The sequence below is a fragment of the Bison bison genome, unplaced genomic scaffold (assembly GCF_000754665.1).
Source record: "Bison bison bison isolate TAMUID 2011002044 unplaced genomic scaffold, Bison_UMD1.0 scf7180017864230, whole genome shotgun sequence".
Taxonomy (NCBI): domain Eukaryota; kingdom Metazoa; phylum Chordata; class Mammalia; order Artiodactyla; family Bovidae; genus Bison; species Bison bison.
In genome coordinates, this window is record NW_011494802.1 from 1,295,907 (window position 1) to 1,312,053 (window position 16,147).

General features: G+C 43.5%; 1 protein-coding gene across 2 annotated transcripts in view; it reads right to left on the minus strand.

The window, feature by feature from the left end:
• UNC13B (unc-13 homolog B (C. elegans)) overlaps positions 1-16,147 on the minus strand; it is a 226,051-nt gene that overhangs the window by 32,522 nt on the left and 177,382 nt on the right. For both annotated transcript variants that reach the window (XM_010846104.1, XM_010846103.1), the window contains exons 11-14: positions 6,745-6,791; positions 4,016-4,094; positions 2,252-2,326; positions 1,548-1,767 (exon numbers count right to left, since the gene is read on the minus strand). In XM_010846104.1, coding sequence (XP_010844406.1) covers positions 1,548-1,767; positions 2,252-2,326; positions 4,016-4,094; positions 6,745-6,791 — 421 coding nt within the window. The remainder of the gene's footprint in view (positions 1-1,547; positions 1,768-2,251; positions 2,327-4,015; positions 4,095-6,744; positions 6,792-16,147) is intronic.

A 16,147-nucleotide genomic window follows, 5' to 3' on the forward strand; every position in this document is an offset into this window, starting at 1 on the left:
TAAGGATTATGGAGGAACAGAGATTTCCTCCAGTGTATTTCACCAACCAGGCTTCTCAGGCAAAGGATTCATCCTTTCTTTATTGGCAGATTGGCTCTTAACCTCTCTCCAGTCTCCAAAGGCTCAGGTCTTAACTACAAAATTTGGAGCAAAGAAGAAAGGTCAACATTCACCTCTTAACCCTGGGAGGATGGAAAGCAGATTTTCTGTCTAGGAAAGTCTAGACAGAAAAGGGAAGGGCATTTAATTCCACTCTGTACTTCATAGAACTTAGATAAATGAAAAGTGACCTGGGCTGCATCTACTCTTGCATTTAGCATATCCCATGCAATGATATTTCCCTGGAAGGGGACCTCGGAAAGGCTCTTAAAGAGAAGATAAGACACCCTGGCTATTATAGAGCACCTCTTTAGAGGCTTCCAGCAAGCAGCCTATGTAGCCAGTTGCTAGTTCTCCCAATTAAAGCAAGGTGCTGCTGACACCTGTCCTTGTCACCCCCTCATGATGGATTTGGGCAAAGTCATCACCAGCACCCAACTCTTCTGCTATGTTCAGCCTGTCTCTTCATGTCCACTACAGCCATGTCACTGGCATCAATCTAGGGTTCTTCAAAGAATGACATTTTAAGTCAACAATTCCTTGAGGCCCTTTTAGGTCTCATATCTTTCCTTGGGATAATGAAGTGCTTGTGAGTCTAAAGGTGACCTTCCTTTCTCCTACCACAATTTTTGAAGCTTTCATTGCTGTGGCGTGGCAATAAGGAACACCTGAAGACCTGGAGGGGTAAGAGAATACTTTCCCACACCCCCACCCCTGCTCTTCCCAGGGTCTAACCATAGCAGTGCAAGCCGAGCAGGAGTGGAGCAAGGAGATAAGAACTTGGAGCGCTACCACCTCCTGTGCCACAACTTGCTGCTTTCCCTGCTCCTGTTCTTCCCACTCAGATGGTGGCACAAGTCACATGTTTAGCAAGGGCTTTGGGAGTCACACATTCTCCTTCTGGACCTCTGCCTCATCCATTTGAAGATTCTGTTCTTGGTACTAATGTCTAAAATCTCCACCTAGAAGCAAGGAGTAAATTCCACCTTCCCTGAGTCTGGAGATCTAGACCTTCAGAGGCTCCTCTCTGAGGCCTAGAACCCCAGAACTCTCTCTTCCTATTAGTTCTCGTCCCTGATTAAATATACTCTAGTTTTTTGGGCAATACAGTCATCGTGGTGTGTACAATACCCAAGTAGAGCCTCTGGGATCACCTGAATCCTGGAAGAGATTCTAACTCCATCCAAGTGCCATAGGAAGCTCAATGAATTTTTCCTAAAGGTGTTTAAGCGAGTGTTACAAGACCTTGTTACAAGACAAGTTATTGGGAAAGGCAATATCTCTTGACTTAGGAACCTACTTTCTCTAAAAAGGAAAGAGCTTCAGAGTTAGGTAAATTGGAGGGATGATGGCTCAGCCATCCTGGTTCCTTGTTGCCAGACTATGTTGGAGAGGCCCTGCTGCCCACAAGCCCCCTCCCCAACCTGTCATCCCACAGGTGTACTCACGCTGCAGGCAGTCAGCATTGAGTAGGTCCTGGCACTTCTCATGGCACTTGACTCCACACTCGCTGCAGCGCATGCCCTGCCGGGCAATGCCCCAGAGCAGGCCTTCACACTCATAGCAGTAGGTGGGGGTGGTGGCTGACCACACCTCAAAGTTGTGGGGTGTGGTGCACGAGATGGGATAGATTAAGGCCTGCAGGGTTTTCTTATACACATGCGATTTCTGAAAAACACATATCCCATCATCCATCAGTGACTTTAGTTCTCTGCTGAGAGATACCACTACTAAGCCCAGTGCATGGCTATCAAGACCTCTGGCAGCCAAGGAGATGCTTCAGCCTGGCCCGGCCCACATTCTAGCCCAGCAGAAAGAAGCCCCAACATCATGTGCTCCTGGTCATCCGAGGAGCACATCCATGACCTGAATGCTAGATTTGAGCCTTGCCCCAGCATTCAGGCTCTTTAGGGAAACAGAGGGTACTAGGCTCACCATAAATCCCTGACATGAGTGGTCACGTACTCCAACATGAGATTTAGGTTTACCCCTGGTCTGGACCTTTGCTTCTCCCAGTGTGGAAAACTTGATGCTATAATATCTGTTTCATTAACAGACTCCACCCAAAACTTTTGAATTCCCAGTGTATGGCTACAGAGATGATCACTGGGCCATAGGCGAGTGGATTCATGAAAGCCCAAGGGTCACTTACCAGCTCTTCATCTTTGAGAGAGGTGCGTGTAGCCATTGCAGAAGTAATGCCTGCTTTCCGGGACTGGACCAGTGACTGTGAGAGAAGACTTGCTGTCAGCCCTGGCTACTACCAAGGGCTGGGCAAAGTACCGGGGAGGGAGTTTCAGTGACCAAAGCTATTTGATGATAACTTACTACTTTCTATTTTTACTGTCATTCACAGGGGACTCTCCACAGGTAATGGGTAACAAGTACCTGAGGTTAAGATTCAAACTCAAGGCCCTCTGGGAACTGTTCTAACAATAATAGAACAGAACAGCACTTCTCTCAGGGTACCTGTCATCTAAGAGTTTCTCCTTCCTCCAACATTTTTAGGTATCTGACCCCATTAGGTATCTGCCCCAAAGAAAGGCAGAGGAAAATGAAAAGTCTAGAATTACAGTATGAAACAGGTCATTAAGAACAGGACAGACACAAAACTCTGCCAGAGTCACATTCAAGAACCATCACTGGGAACAATGATGCTATACTAAATCTCCAGTCCTGGGCACCAGCCCATGCCCACACAATCGCAGGTAGCTGTGGAGGCCAACAGCCCAAATGAGCAGGGCACTAAGTGAAAGAGGGCAATGTAGCCTCACTGAAATCAAGCAGGGCAGGGCGTTACACATGAGGTCTAGGATGCCCTGCTAGAAAGGCCCATGAGTCTGCCAAGCCCGAGCTTTAGGGGCAGCCTCCAGAGCGGCACACGGTTTCCCTAAGGCAGTGGACACCAGGCAGACAGAACTCATTACATCAGCCTGAGCAGCAAGAATAGTGGGGGCGTGCCCAGGGAGGTTGAGATTCGGGCTTTTATAAAGGATGGAAATGGGCTCTGGAGACACTCACCATAGCCTGCGCAGAGGACAGCAGAAAAAGGAACAACATGATGTTAAAACCCCACAAGGGCATGAAAGCTTTCAGACACAACTGAGAGGTTCTTCCCTGAAGTCCAAAGCAGGAAATATGTCCCAGTCCCCTCTGTCTCTATCCTCTATCCACCGTATCCAACCCAGACAGCTGCCCAGGGCCCAAGGCCTAGAAGGAGAGTCATACCATAAAGTGAAATATGGACAAGGTTAAAAGACAGAGGACGGGAAACAAGAAATGAGTAAGATACTGACATCCACTCGGTTAAGCAAAAAAAAAAATGGTGAGCAAGGAGAGAGAAGGTGAGAAAAAGCAGGGAAAATAGAAAGAAAGAAGAGAAAAAAGAAGAGATGAAAGACAATGAAAGAAGGTAATCAAGAAAAGTTGACATAATCTTCAACCAGCCAGCTGGATGAAGTGTTGATGGGATAAGAGGTGCACTAGAAAGGAGGAGATGGGAAAGACATATCAATAGCAGGGGGAAAGGGAAGGAAAGAAAGAAATGATGAAGAGAAATACAAGGATACTTGTATTCAGTCAGTCAAGAAGGGAGAAACTGGTAGGGAAAAAAGAGCACAATATGGAGGAAAAATAAAAAAAGGAGTAGACAAAAAATATCAAATAGATTGAATAGGGGGGAAAAAACCAGGAATAGAAAATGGTAATAAGAAAAAGGGTTCAAGTCTTACGCAACATCTGGCTCTGAGACTCTAGGGTACCTGGGTGCCACTCTGACCCCAGTGAGATCATACGAGGTCCTACTGAAGCCATCACTAAGTCTCAGTGAGGCTTTAAATGACTGATCATCAGACTAATACCTGTCGCTGAAGGCCCCACTTCCATTCCTGACAGCTCACTAAGATTGCTCACTCACCAGGTCGCTGACAAGCGGCAGTGGCTTCTTTCTGCGTAGATCTGGCATGCTGTCAATGCCATAGAGCCCTCCAGCTGGCCTGAGGAGAGAAGAAAATATGTCAGGACCTTTAGTCTCCCCTTGAGTTACTGGCAGGTTCAATGTTCCATTCTCCTTGCTCATCCTCTCCCCAAAGAAGGATGAACTGACCCTCACCATGGGCCTTTAAGAGGAAAAAGGAGGACAGAAAGTGAGGGAAGTAAAGCCATGGGATGACAAACAATGGAATCTGCTCTCAGTCTCCTTCTAAGGTTTTAGCCAAGGACTGAAAGCTCTTTTATCACACTATGCCAGTCCAAGATGCCTTTGTTTATTTGAAGACCCCTGTGCTCCATAAAAGGTGGGAACTGATGCTTAAGATAGCTTCTCCCTACACTCAGGCCAGAGACACTCATGCCTAAAGTTAAGTCTTTCCAGACCTGTGCTAGAATAGAGCTCAGGAATAGCTCTACAGAAGAGGTGCTGCCTAGGTGAGCAAGACTGACAAACAAGAACATGTAGAAGCAGACCTTCTCCACCCTGAGGAAGAGTCCCCAGTTCTGTCTATCCAAGCCTCCTGAAGAAAAAGTCTCTATGGAAACAGGAGCCTGCATAATCAAATGGAGGCAGGGGAAGTAGACGAGAGACTTCCAAAAGATCATTTGAGGGGAAAAAAGACCATTTAAGAAGGAAACAGCCAAGTGACTCAGAGTGTGGCCTAGCCCTATGGTCACTTCAACAGAAACCAAGAAAAAAATTACAGCTGGAGCAACTGAAAGTGAAGTGAAATTGTCAGTCACCCACTCATGTCCAACTCTTTGCAACCCCATGGACTATAGCCCACCAGGCTCCTCTGTCCATGGGATTCTCCTGGCAAGAATACTGGTGTGGGTTGCCATGCCCTTCTCCAGGGGATCTTCCCCAACCAGGGATCAAACCCAGGTCTCCTGCATTGAAGGCAGATTCTTTACCATCGGAGCCACTGGGGAAGCCTATGAGCAACTTGAGATTTCTAAAACTCTTATACTTTTTTTATATTTATTAACTTTTCTGTTCTTTGCCTGCTATTCCATATAACAATACACAATAAAAATACAGAGAATTTCCTAAAAAGAACATCATTCTTACATTGAGATAATCTGGATTTTATCCCCAACTCTTCTACTAATTCACTACGTATCCTCTGCCAAAATTCCTTCCTCTCTCTGGATCTTGGTGTCACTTCCATAAAATGAGAGGAACTATAAAAACCTCTCTGACCTTTCAGAAACTATCCTTCTGAGCTTTAATTAAATTAACTCAGGTATTTGGTTTTCATGTAAGCAATGAAGCGGGGAAAGAAGGGTGGCTGGGTTGTACACCACAGCTGGTGTGAAAAGAGAAATATCACAGAAGAATAAGTACATACTGCTAGCTATACGGGCAAAAAATGGAGCCACAAATTAGGTCAAGGCTAGGAGTTGGCAACCCATTATGCTGGGAGCAGCATATGCTGGGAGTTGGAGCAGGCAACCCATTATGCTGATTTCTAATCATCTAGCTTCCTGAATATGGGCAGTGAGCTTTGTTCTCAATGAGACCACCACACCTATGAAAGTTTGAAACTTGTGACAGTTTCTAAGGACTAAGCTGAAGGCAGGGAAAGATGACAACAGGGAAACATTTAGAAAATCCCTGCATGGCTCCATTTAAAAATAGCCTGGTTATGTTGCGTTGGTATGTATGAAGTTTAAAATTATTTGAAGAAAAATGCTAAAGCCCTGAAGAAGGGCTGCTGAAGAAGCAACTGATGCCACAAATTTGTGGCTAATTCTGAAAACTATAAAATGTATACCTTAAGCCAAGAAGTGTCTTTTTTTGGCAACACAAATGAGCTTTTGACAAAAGAAGAGTGGCTCATTCACATGATTAACTCTTGCTATAAAAAAGACATATTAAAAGGAAAAGAAGCATTTAAAAATATAGTTGATAACTTTCTGATCTAATCTTTTTTCTTCCCTGGTGATGAGGAAGAGGAGGCAGCCACTGAGAACTTCGACATCAGGACTTTGAGGGGCAAGGACAGAAGGAAGAGCCTAACGGTATTGAGAGCTGTATGTGGAGGGTAGAGGTGGTGCAGGCACTTAAACACTTTCCTCTCTTAATAACAGTAAGTCATAGCAGTTGAACAATTTAAAATGATTCTCTGGTGCAATCACATGGGTCTGAAACTCCCAGACAAGAAACACAAACAGAACCCACAGAGCTCGTCAAGGATACTACTTATGTCTTCACTATAGTAGAATGGAATAAGTAAGTGACTCACAACAGCTGAGGCCAGTAGCAAGCTAAGCAATTACACTATCAACAGTGGAATAGAAGGAAACCAGTTCTAAATGCAGATATTTTTCTAGTTTTCTCATCCTTATACATAAAGAGCATACCACCACTATGATGCGATACAGCAGAAATTCCAGAAATAAGGATGGGGAGCCCCAAAGTTCCCTCCCCTGCTTCAGGGGAACCATTCTGCAAAGCTCTCTCTTCCGTCTCTGGGGAATCAGTCTGCAGCGTCCTCTCCTCTGCCCCGGAGAAACAATCGTCTCGACAGTGGAACCTCTTCCTTCTCCAGAATCCAGCTGATGAAGCTGTTTCTCCTGCTTCCCAAGGGAAAAGCTAAAGCAGCATAAGAGACTGTAAGATTCACAGAAACCTTGAAGTGCCACACTTACCCTTCTGGAAGCCACTGGGGCATACAGGGATCACCACCATCTGGAATCTTTACAGAGAGAAAGAGAGAGAAGTTAGCTCCTGGGAAAGATGGGAGAGTGCCATATTTCTTTGGTCAGGCAGTGAGCAGTGAAGCAGGAAGCCCAGAGCAGCACAGGTCACATACACCGTGTAGTGACATGGCCGGCCTGAGGTGGAAGCCAGTTCCCTGACCAGCCAGGGCCACAAGCAGGCAGCTGAAGTGAGTAGGACTTCATCTCCCTTCTCCCCAGTGAGCACGGAGGATATAAGCTCACAGAGAACCCAGGACTAAGGTCCACTGGGAGTGTGAGAGCTGCCAGAATGTAGAGCCCCCTCACATATCCACTGGTATAGAACAGTAAGCATGGGCCAAGAGAGGGCCTGTGTAGGCTTCCAGGCCTCACTAAAGCCAAAGGACAACTTCATATAGAGTCCAGTCTTCCAGCTATATTCTTAAGTTCTGTTGGCTGCCCTAGAGTCAGACCTGGTCTTTCTGGATTCCTGTCTCATCTTGTGATTTGACTTGGCCTAGGGTCCTTGAAGCTATAACTTATTGACACTGAGTATGCTCTACATTTGATAAACTTGATAAAACAAAAGAATACAGGGCAGATTAGATACTTGGATTACCATTCTTGCAAATTTTATGAACTCTACAATAAGAAGCTGAAAACTGAAGCACCAAATAATTCAAGCAAGGAACTGTTGGAAAATACTTTTTAAAGCTTTTTGTAAAAAAAAAAAAAAAAAAATCCAAAGCAAATCCTTCAGGCAGAGTACAGAGAGTTCCAAAGCTGCCAGGGCTTTCAGAGGACCAATGGCACCTGCTACTTAGGCTCAACAGACAGTACTCACGGGTCTGGGGCTTTCTGTTCCTCCTTGTTTCCTCCACCCCCAATGACTTCCCTGACTCCTGGGATCTGGATTCCAGCTAGCCATCCTGAGCAAAGGAGCTCCAGATCAAGGGAGGCAGAGGTAAGCTGTTAGGCTCTGGACAGGGGGTGAAGTTTTGGGAGGGCTAAAGATGGGAGGAGTTATAGACAAAATGAGGCAAGAGAGTGAAAAAGAGGTAGGACAAGCTAATCGGTGATGTAAAAGTGGGTTAGAGTGACCCTGGACCAGCAGGAAGCTCAAGATGCACTTTGGATTTAAGATCCTTTTCAGGTTGCCTGTGCTCTAATCAAGCCTATCTGCCTACTGCCTAAGGCCCTTTGTGACCACACTTCACTGCTTCTGCCTCCTACCCTGGTTCTATGAGTGGGATGAAATGGTAGAGGGATGGCCAGGCCCAAAAGTCAGTCAGAAGGTTGAATCAAGTCTCCTATGGTTCCTGTGAGGGGCAGCCCATTCCTAAATCCCCAGATCCCACCAACCAACTTATCCTCCCTTTAGAAACAGTCACTGCACTCAGCAGATTTTTACTTCCTACCTAGAATTAGGTGGTTGCCAGAAGCCACTGGGCGTAAGGAAACAAAATCACAAAACACCTTTGGCAGCCAGGGTTCACAGGCTCAGATCATACACATTTCCTGTGCTTAGAGGGGGCAGTGGGTCTGCAGAAGCCTGCAGACACAGTGCAGAGCATGCACACACAGGGCACAGGAGGGCTAGGGGAATGAGAGCAGGTCTCAACAAAGTACCTATAGGAGGTACATTCATAGACACAACTTGCACCTGAGGAACCATAGGTGAGCACGGATCCCGCATACAGAGATACAGAGCATGCACACCCATTTGGGGGAGGACTCGGTGTTCACCAGGGCTCAAATCACCGGCAAGCGCACCCTTACCATCTTGAGGAACCAGTGCTTGTAGGCACAGAGCTTTAGTACACCACACATTCTCATGGTCTGGGGAAACCACACCACAGGTCTGCAGACCCTTGTGCTCACAGAGAGGCCAGGAAGCCTGCTCAGAAGCACAAAGCACTTTCACATTTAGGCCCCAAGCAAGAGGCACAAAAAGCCTACAAAAACTCCCGCTCTCAAATACAAAGTGTATATGCATGCTGGGCTCAGCGAGGGTTTACAGCATATGCCAGTCGGCAGCCACAAGTAGAAAATGGACACACACTGTGCAAAATAGGAAAAAAGGAAGGCAGTCAGTGCCTGGGGGGGTCAAACTGAGCACAAGGGTAAGCACACACATGCTACACTGAATGTGTGCCATACAGGCACACACATCCTCACAAGGCTCCACGGGTGTCTGCAGGAGCACACACGGGCATGGAGCATGCACACAAACTGCTGTCAGGACAAACACACCGGCTGCATGAGCCACAGCTCATAAGCACGCATGCGTGCGCACACACACATACACACACTGTACTCAGGAGGGAGGGGAGAGAACCAACAACAAAGGGGCCCCAAAGGGCCAGAGCACAACCTGAAGGGCTCCTCGCTTTCCTTCTGCAAGGAGAGAAAGAGCAGGAAAAAAAAGGGCAGAGAGGTTAGTAGATTCATCCTAAACCAGGTAGAGCTAACCTCGTGGGACATGGAGGAGAGCTCGGAGAAGTCCTCTAACAACCCGGCAGCTCAGAGCCTGGCTCCCGGAATCCTCACCTGTATACGCTGCCCCTGCTTTTTAGTTTAGAACAGGTTTGGCTACAAAAACCAAAGGACCAAGTCGGCCTGGGAATTTCAGCCACCCTTTCCCCTCTTTCCAAAGTGGTCTGCATGCAGGGTCAGGGCCACCGGGGCCACAAGGCCAGCTGTGTTACCAAGGGCCACTCCCACAGGCCATCTGAACCGACTGAACACAGAGCAGGTTCCTTCCTCAGGAGCTACATGAGCTCATCTGAATCTGGGCTAAGTCTGAGAACCCCAAAGGCCGGGTAGCTGAGCCCTCTCCCTTTTCTAACACAGGCTGGCTACGTGTTTTGCCCCATAAGCCTTGGCCTGTTTTCCCAGAGCCTATGTTAAGTTAGGCCAAGTTAGGGCCTAGAAGTAAGGCCAGGACCTGGAGGCTCAGTGCCCATAGATTTGGAGGCACCAAGTCCTTATCAAGTCACTATGACTTAAGTCACTATGATCTGCATGATAAAACCACGGCTGCAATCCCAGGTTTGATTATCTACCAAACTTAGAACAATACATCAAGAGAAACTGACACTTCCAGAAGGACCCAAGCAAACCACAGGAGAGGAAGAATAAAGTCCAGAAATTACTCCTTTCCTATTTGCCAGACACTACACAGCCTTCTAGGCCACACTTGCTTGACAGAGGCTTCCTTCTCTAAGCAAAGTCCATTATCTGGACCCATTAGCCCCTCTTTTCTTTTTTTCCCATCCCTTTGAATAAAGATTCACTGACATTACATAACAAACAAGTAGAAGGGAGAGTCATGGTAACTAGTAAATTCTCAATTTTTCAAGCTATTTCTGATTACCTAATGGGTCACCTGACTTGACAGAAGAGATTCAGGAATAGGAATCTTCCAAAACAGTGCAGAAAAGTGGGTGAGATTAAAAAAACATTTCTGGGAGAGGGAACTGTCTCTTCTACTACATATACTCCCTACTTCCTGGGAACACTCTGTTCCCTTTGAAAAAGAAAGCTAGGCAACGAACTGACCCTGTGATTCGAGTTGAAAAGGTTTTTCTCTTCCTCCACTATCTTAAATATATTGTACATATCATGTTAAAGTTGCTTCAGTTGTGTCCTTCTATTCTTCCCAGAGTTCCCCACGATGCCTAAAGAAGAAAAGTCAATATATTGTCATGACCTAGCTTCTTGCATTGATTGGGTGAACTCAGACTTATTCTTAAAAACTTAGATCAAATATTAATGTCTCTGAAAATTTATCTGCCTTCCTCTCAAAAACAGAATTAGGTGCTTCTCTACTATGCGTCCATGGTACCCATGCTTTTGTGTACACACTTCTATGACAGTTTGTTGTCAGTATGTTTCATTGTTAATTGTCTGTATAAATGTCTCCCTTTACATATTGTGAATTTCTTGAGAGCAAGAATTATATATATATATTTTATTTCACCTTTGTAGTCTGAGGGTTTAGCACATCTAGTGTTTTTATGTAGTAAAAGGAACTTGAAATTTCAGAACTTAGAAAACAACAGCCTTTCTAAAGACATGTGTCTTGCCTAAGAGAAAAGATAGGCCTCTTAGCCTGTACCATTTTCCAGACCCCAAAGAACAGCTGTACTAGTCCCTTCAGTTTGTCCCAACCCCTGGCCAAACATTTTCTTATTAATAACTTAAAAATATCTTTTCTTGTTAGGAATCAAACACTTTGTGCCTCCTAACTTCTTAAAATACCTTAGGATTTTTCCACTCAGATTTAGTTTTCAATTTAAGTGATACATGTCTATATAACACCTGCTTTGCAGGAAAATTTCTGATCCCTAAGAATAATCTTACTCTTCCAGATAGTCCATCTGATAAGGACGAGACACACACTTCCTCACTGTTAAAACAATCTTAACTCCATTACTTTGGAGTCAAAGATTTGAGGCACTCAACTTACCTGAGCCTGCATTTCCTTATCTTTAAAAAGAAGATAAGACTAGTGATTGCCCAGAGTTATTGTGAGGATTCATTTCTTTTTAAAATTTTTTAAATTTTAAATTTGTTTTTAATTGGAGGATAATTGCTTTACAATGTTGTACTGGTTTCTGCCATACATCAGCATGAATCAGCCATAAGTATACATATGTTCCCTCCCTCTTGGACCTCCCTCCTACCTCATCCCACCTCTCTAGGTTGTCTCAGAGCACCAGGTTGAGCTCCCTGTATTATACAACAACTTCTCATTAGCTATCTGTTTTACACATGATAATTTACGTATGTCAATGCTACTCTCTCAATCCATGCCACCCTCTCCTTTCCCTGCTGTGGCCACAGGTCTGTTCTCTGTGTCTGAGCCTATATTCCTGCCCTGCAAATAAGTTCATCAGTACCATTTTTCATATATAAGCATTAATATATAGATATTTGTTTTCCTCTTTCTGACTTACTTTACTCTGTATAACAGGCTCTGTTATAGGTTCACCCACCTCACCAGAACTGACTCAACTGTGTTCCTTTTATGGCTGAGTAATATTTCATTGTATATATGTACCACGAATTCCATTCCTTAAATATTCACTGAGAACCTACTTCACATTAGGTGCTGTTCTCATGCTGCTAGAGCAGTGAATTGTGATCTTAAGAAGCTTCTATTCTAGTAGGAGGAACAGACAACTAGTAATGATGGTGAAGATGATGACAGCTGCGAACACCAAGTGAACACAATACATATCTGGCATTTTATTTGAGTAAGCTCATTTACTTCTCACAACAACTCTGAGTAAATACTGTTATAATCTCCATTTTCCTATTGATTAAAATGAAGATCACAGAGATGTTAAGAAACTTGCCTGAAGTCACAGCAAGTGGCAAAGCCAAAATTTGAAACAGGTACTCTGGTTCCAGAATCTGGAACTATGTATACTGTAACCTGATGGGAAGAGCTGACTCATTGGAAAAGACTCTGATGCTGGGAGGGATTGGGGACAGGAGGAGAAGGGGACGACAGAGGAGGAGATGGCTGGGTGGCATCACCTACTTGATGGACCAACTCCAGGAGTTGGTGATGGACAGGGAGGCCTGGTGTGCTGCAGCCCATGGGGTCGCAAAGAATCGGACACGACTGAGTGACTGAAGTGAACTGAACTGATCACAAATGATAGGGACTTAGCTGAAAAATCCAGGTAAGGGGAAAAGATATTGTCCCCAGTGGTGATGTTATGCTATGAAAAGTTTATAAATGATTGTCAGGAAGCCTCATTGCTAAAAGAACATCTAAGCAGAGATATGAAGAAAAATTAGTAAAAAAGCTATTCAGAATGCAAAGAGAAAAGTATTCCAGTCAGAACACACAGCAAGTGTAAAGTCTGAGCTGACAGCATGGCTGGTGTGAAGGAACAAGTCTGCCTTAGAGGATCATTTCAAATAGTGCCCTCATAAGCACTTTGGCTTTCATTCTGTTCAGAACAGAGAAGTGATATGATCTGACTTGTGTTTTATGTGGATTACTATGGCTGGGGAGAACAGACTGCAGACGGACAAGGGTAGAAACCGGGAGATCAGCAAGACTACCACTATCATCTAGATGAGAGAAAATGGTGACTGAGATTGAGATGTTAGTGCTAAGGTTTGGAATATGTTTGAAAGGCAAAGCAGATGGAATTTAATAACTGATTGGATATGGCTTATGAAAGAAACAGAGAAGTCAAGATTGACTCTATGGGGACTTCCCTGGTGGTGCAGTGTTTAAGACTCCATGCTCCCAATGCAAGGGGCCCAGGTTCAATCCTTGGTCAGGGAACTAGATCCCACATGCCGCAACTAAGACCCAGCACAGCTGAAAACAAACAAGCAAATAAAAAACAAAACAATGTGGTTTAAAAAAAAAAAAAAAGAATGACTATGGATTTGGGTCTGAGCAGCTAGCTGTAAGAATGGAGTTGCCGTTTACTGGTAAGGAAGACTATAGGGAAAGTAGGTTTGGCAGGGTTTACGGAGAAAGAGCAGGAGTTTGGTTTTGAAAATGTCTAATCTGAGATGTCTATTCACACGGAAATGTGGGTGTAAGTAGATGTGGAATCTGGTATTCCTAGAAGATATCTGGGCCAGATATCAATCTGGGAATGCTTATGAAAATCATGAGACTGAAAGAGATTATCTAGGAAGTGAGTATAAATAAAAAGTAGTGGTCAGGATTGAATTGTGAGGTACTACAACGGTGGGAAGATAAGGAGGTAGTAGCAAATATGACTCCAGAAGAAACGGTCAATAATATTGGAGGAGATACAAGACAGAGAGGTATTCTGGAAGCCAAATGAAGAAAGTATTTCAAAAAGAAGGAATCTAGGGACTACCCTGGTGGCCCAGTGGTTAAGACTGCAGTTTCAATGTAGGGGATGCAGGTTTGATCTCCACTTCGGAGAACTAAGAATCCCACATCACACATGTCCAAAAAAAAAAAAAGAAAGAAAGAAATTGAGGGATAAAAATAGACTAAAGATTATTAATGGACTAGAACTGGTAGTCCAGAAGTAAACTCTTACATTTATGGCCAGTTGATTTTTACCATTCAACAGATAAAGAATATTATTTTTCAATAAATGGTGTTGAGATAACTAGACATACACATGCTCAAGAAGGAGGCTGGACCCCTATCTCACACCATTCACAAAAATTAACTCAAAATGAATCACAGACCTAAATATAAGCACTAAATAAAACTATGAAACATTTAGGAAAAAAAAGTATGAGTAAATTTTTGTGACCTTGAATTAGAGAATGGTTTAGCTATAAAACCAAAAGCAAAATCAACACCAGAATAGATAAATAGAACTTCATCAAAATTTAAAACTTTTGTACTCTAATACCCATATTCTGATGGCAAACCAAACAAAGCCAACCAGGAAATAACAAGTGTTATTTAGCAAGGATGTTGAAAAACTAGAACCTATGTGCACTATTGTTAGGAATGTGCAATGACAGCTGCTGTAGAAAACAACACAGCAATGCCTCAAAAAAAAAAAAAAATCAGGATTACCATATGATCCAACAATGCCACTCCTGTGTATATACCCAAAAGAAATGAAAGCAAGAACTTCAACAGATATTTGTACACCCCTACTTATAGCAGCATTATTCACAATAGCCAAAACGTAGAAGAAACCCAAGTGTCCACTGATGGATGAATGGATAAACAAATGTAGTATATATACATACAATGGAATATCATTCACCCTTAAAAAGGCAGGAAATTCTGACATATGCTACAACATGGTGAACTTCAAAGACATTATGTCAAGTGAAATGAGCCAGTTACAAAAGAACAAATATTGTGCAAATACACTTATATGAGGTACCTAGAGCAGTCAAATTTAGAGAGACAGAAAGTACAATGGTGATTGCCAGTGGCTGAGGGGAGGAGAGAACAGGGAGTTAATTTAATGTACCAGAACTCTGTACCAGAGTTTCAGCTAGGGAAAATGGAAAAAGTTCTGGGGATTAGATAGTGGCGATGACCACATGGTGATGGTCATGTGAATGAATTTTAAATGGCTAAAATGTCAAATTTTATGTTTTCTATATTTTATTACAATAATTTTTTCTGAAAAATAAAACATTTACACTTCAAAGGATACCATAAAGAAAGTAAAAAGACAACAAACAAATTGGGGGAAAATATTTACAAATTATTTGGACCTATGTCCTTATGTCATTATTATCTGGACCCTTAGATTATACAGTGGAAGTAACAAATAGATTCAAGGGATTAGATCTGATTGACAGAGTGCCTTAAGAACTATGGACGGAGGTTCATGACATTGTACAGGAGGCAGGGATCAAGACCATCCCCAAGAAAAGGAAATGCAAAAAGGTAAAATGGTTGTCTGAAGAGGCCTTACAAATAGCTGTGCAAAGAAGAGAAGCGAAAGGCAAAGGAGAAAAGGAAAGATATACCCATTTGAACGCAGAGTTCCAAAGAATAGCAAGGAGAGATAAGTAAGCCTTCCTTAGTGATCAACGCAAACAAACAGAGGAAAACAAAGGAATGGGAAAGACTAGAGATCTTTTCAAGAAAATCTGAGATACTGAGGGAACATTTCATGCAAAGATGGGCTCAATAAAGGACAGAAATGGTATGGACCTAACAGAAGCAGAAGATATTAACAGGTGGCAAGAATACACAAAGAACTATACAAAAAAGATCTTCACAACCTAGATAACCATGACAGTGTGATCACTCACCTAGAGCCAGACATCCTGGAATGCAAAGTCAAATGGGCTTTAGGAAGCATCACTATGAACAAAGCTAGTGGAGGTGATGGCATTCCAGTTGAGCTATTTCAAATCCTAAAAGATGATGCTGTGAAAGTGCTGCACTCAATATGCCAGCAAATTTGGAAAACTCAGCAGTGGCCACAGGACTGGAAAAGATCAGTTTTCATTGCAATCCCAAAGAAGTGCAATGCCAAAGAATGTTAAACTACTGCACAACTGTACTCATTTCACATGCAAGCAAGGTAATGCTCAAAATTCTCCAAGCCAGGCTTCAGCAGTACATGAAGCAAGAAATTCCAGATATTCAAGCTGGATTTAGAAAAGGCAGAGGAAATAGATCAAATTGCCAACATCTGTCGGATTATCAAAAAAGCAAGAGAGTTCCAGAAAAACATCTACTTTTGCTTTATTGACTATACCAAAGCCTTTGACTGTATAGATCATGACAAACTGTGGAAAACTGTTTAAGAAATGGGACTACCAGACCACCTGACCTGCCTGCCAAGAAAACTGTATGCAGGTCAAGAAGCAACAGTTAGAACTGGACATGGAACAACAGACTGGTTCCAAATCAGGAAAGGAGTAT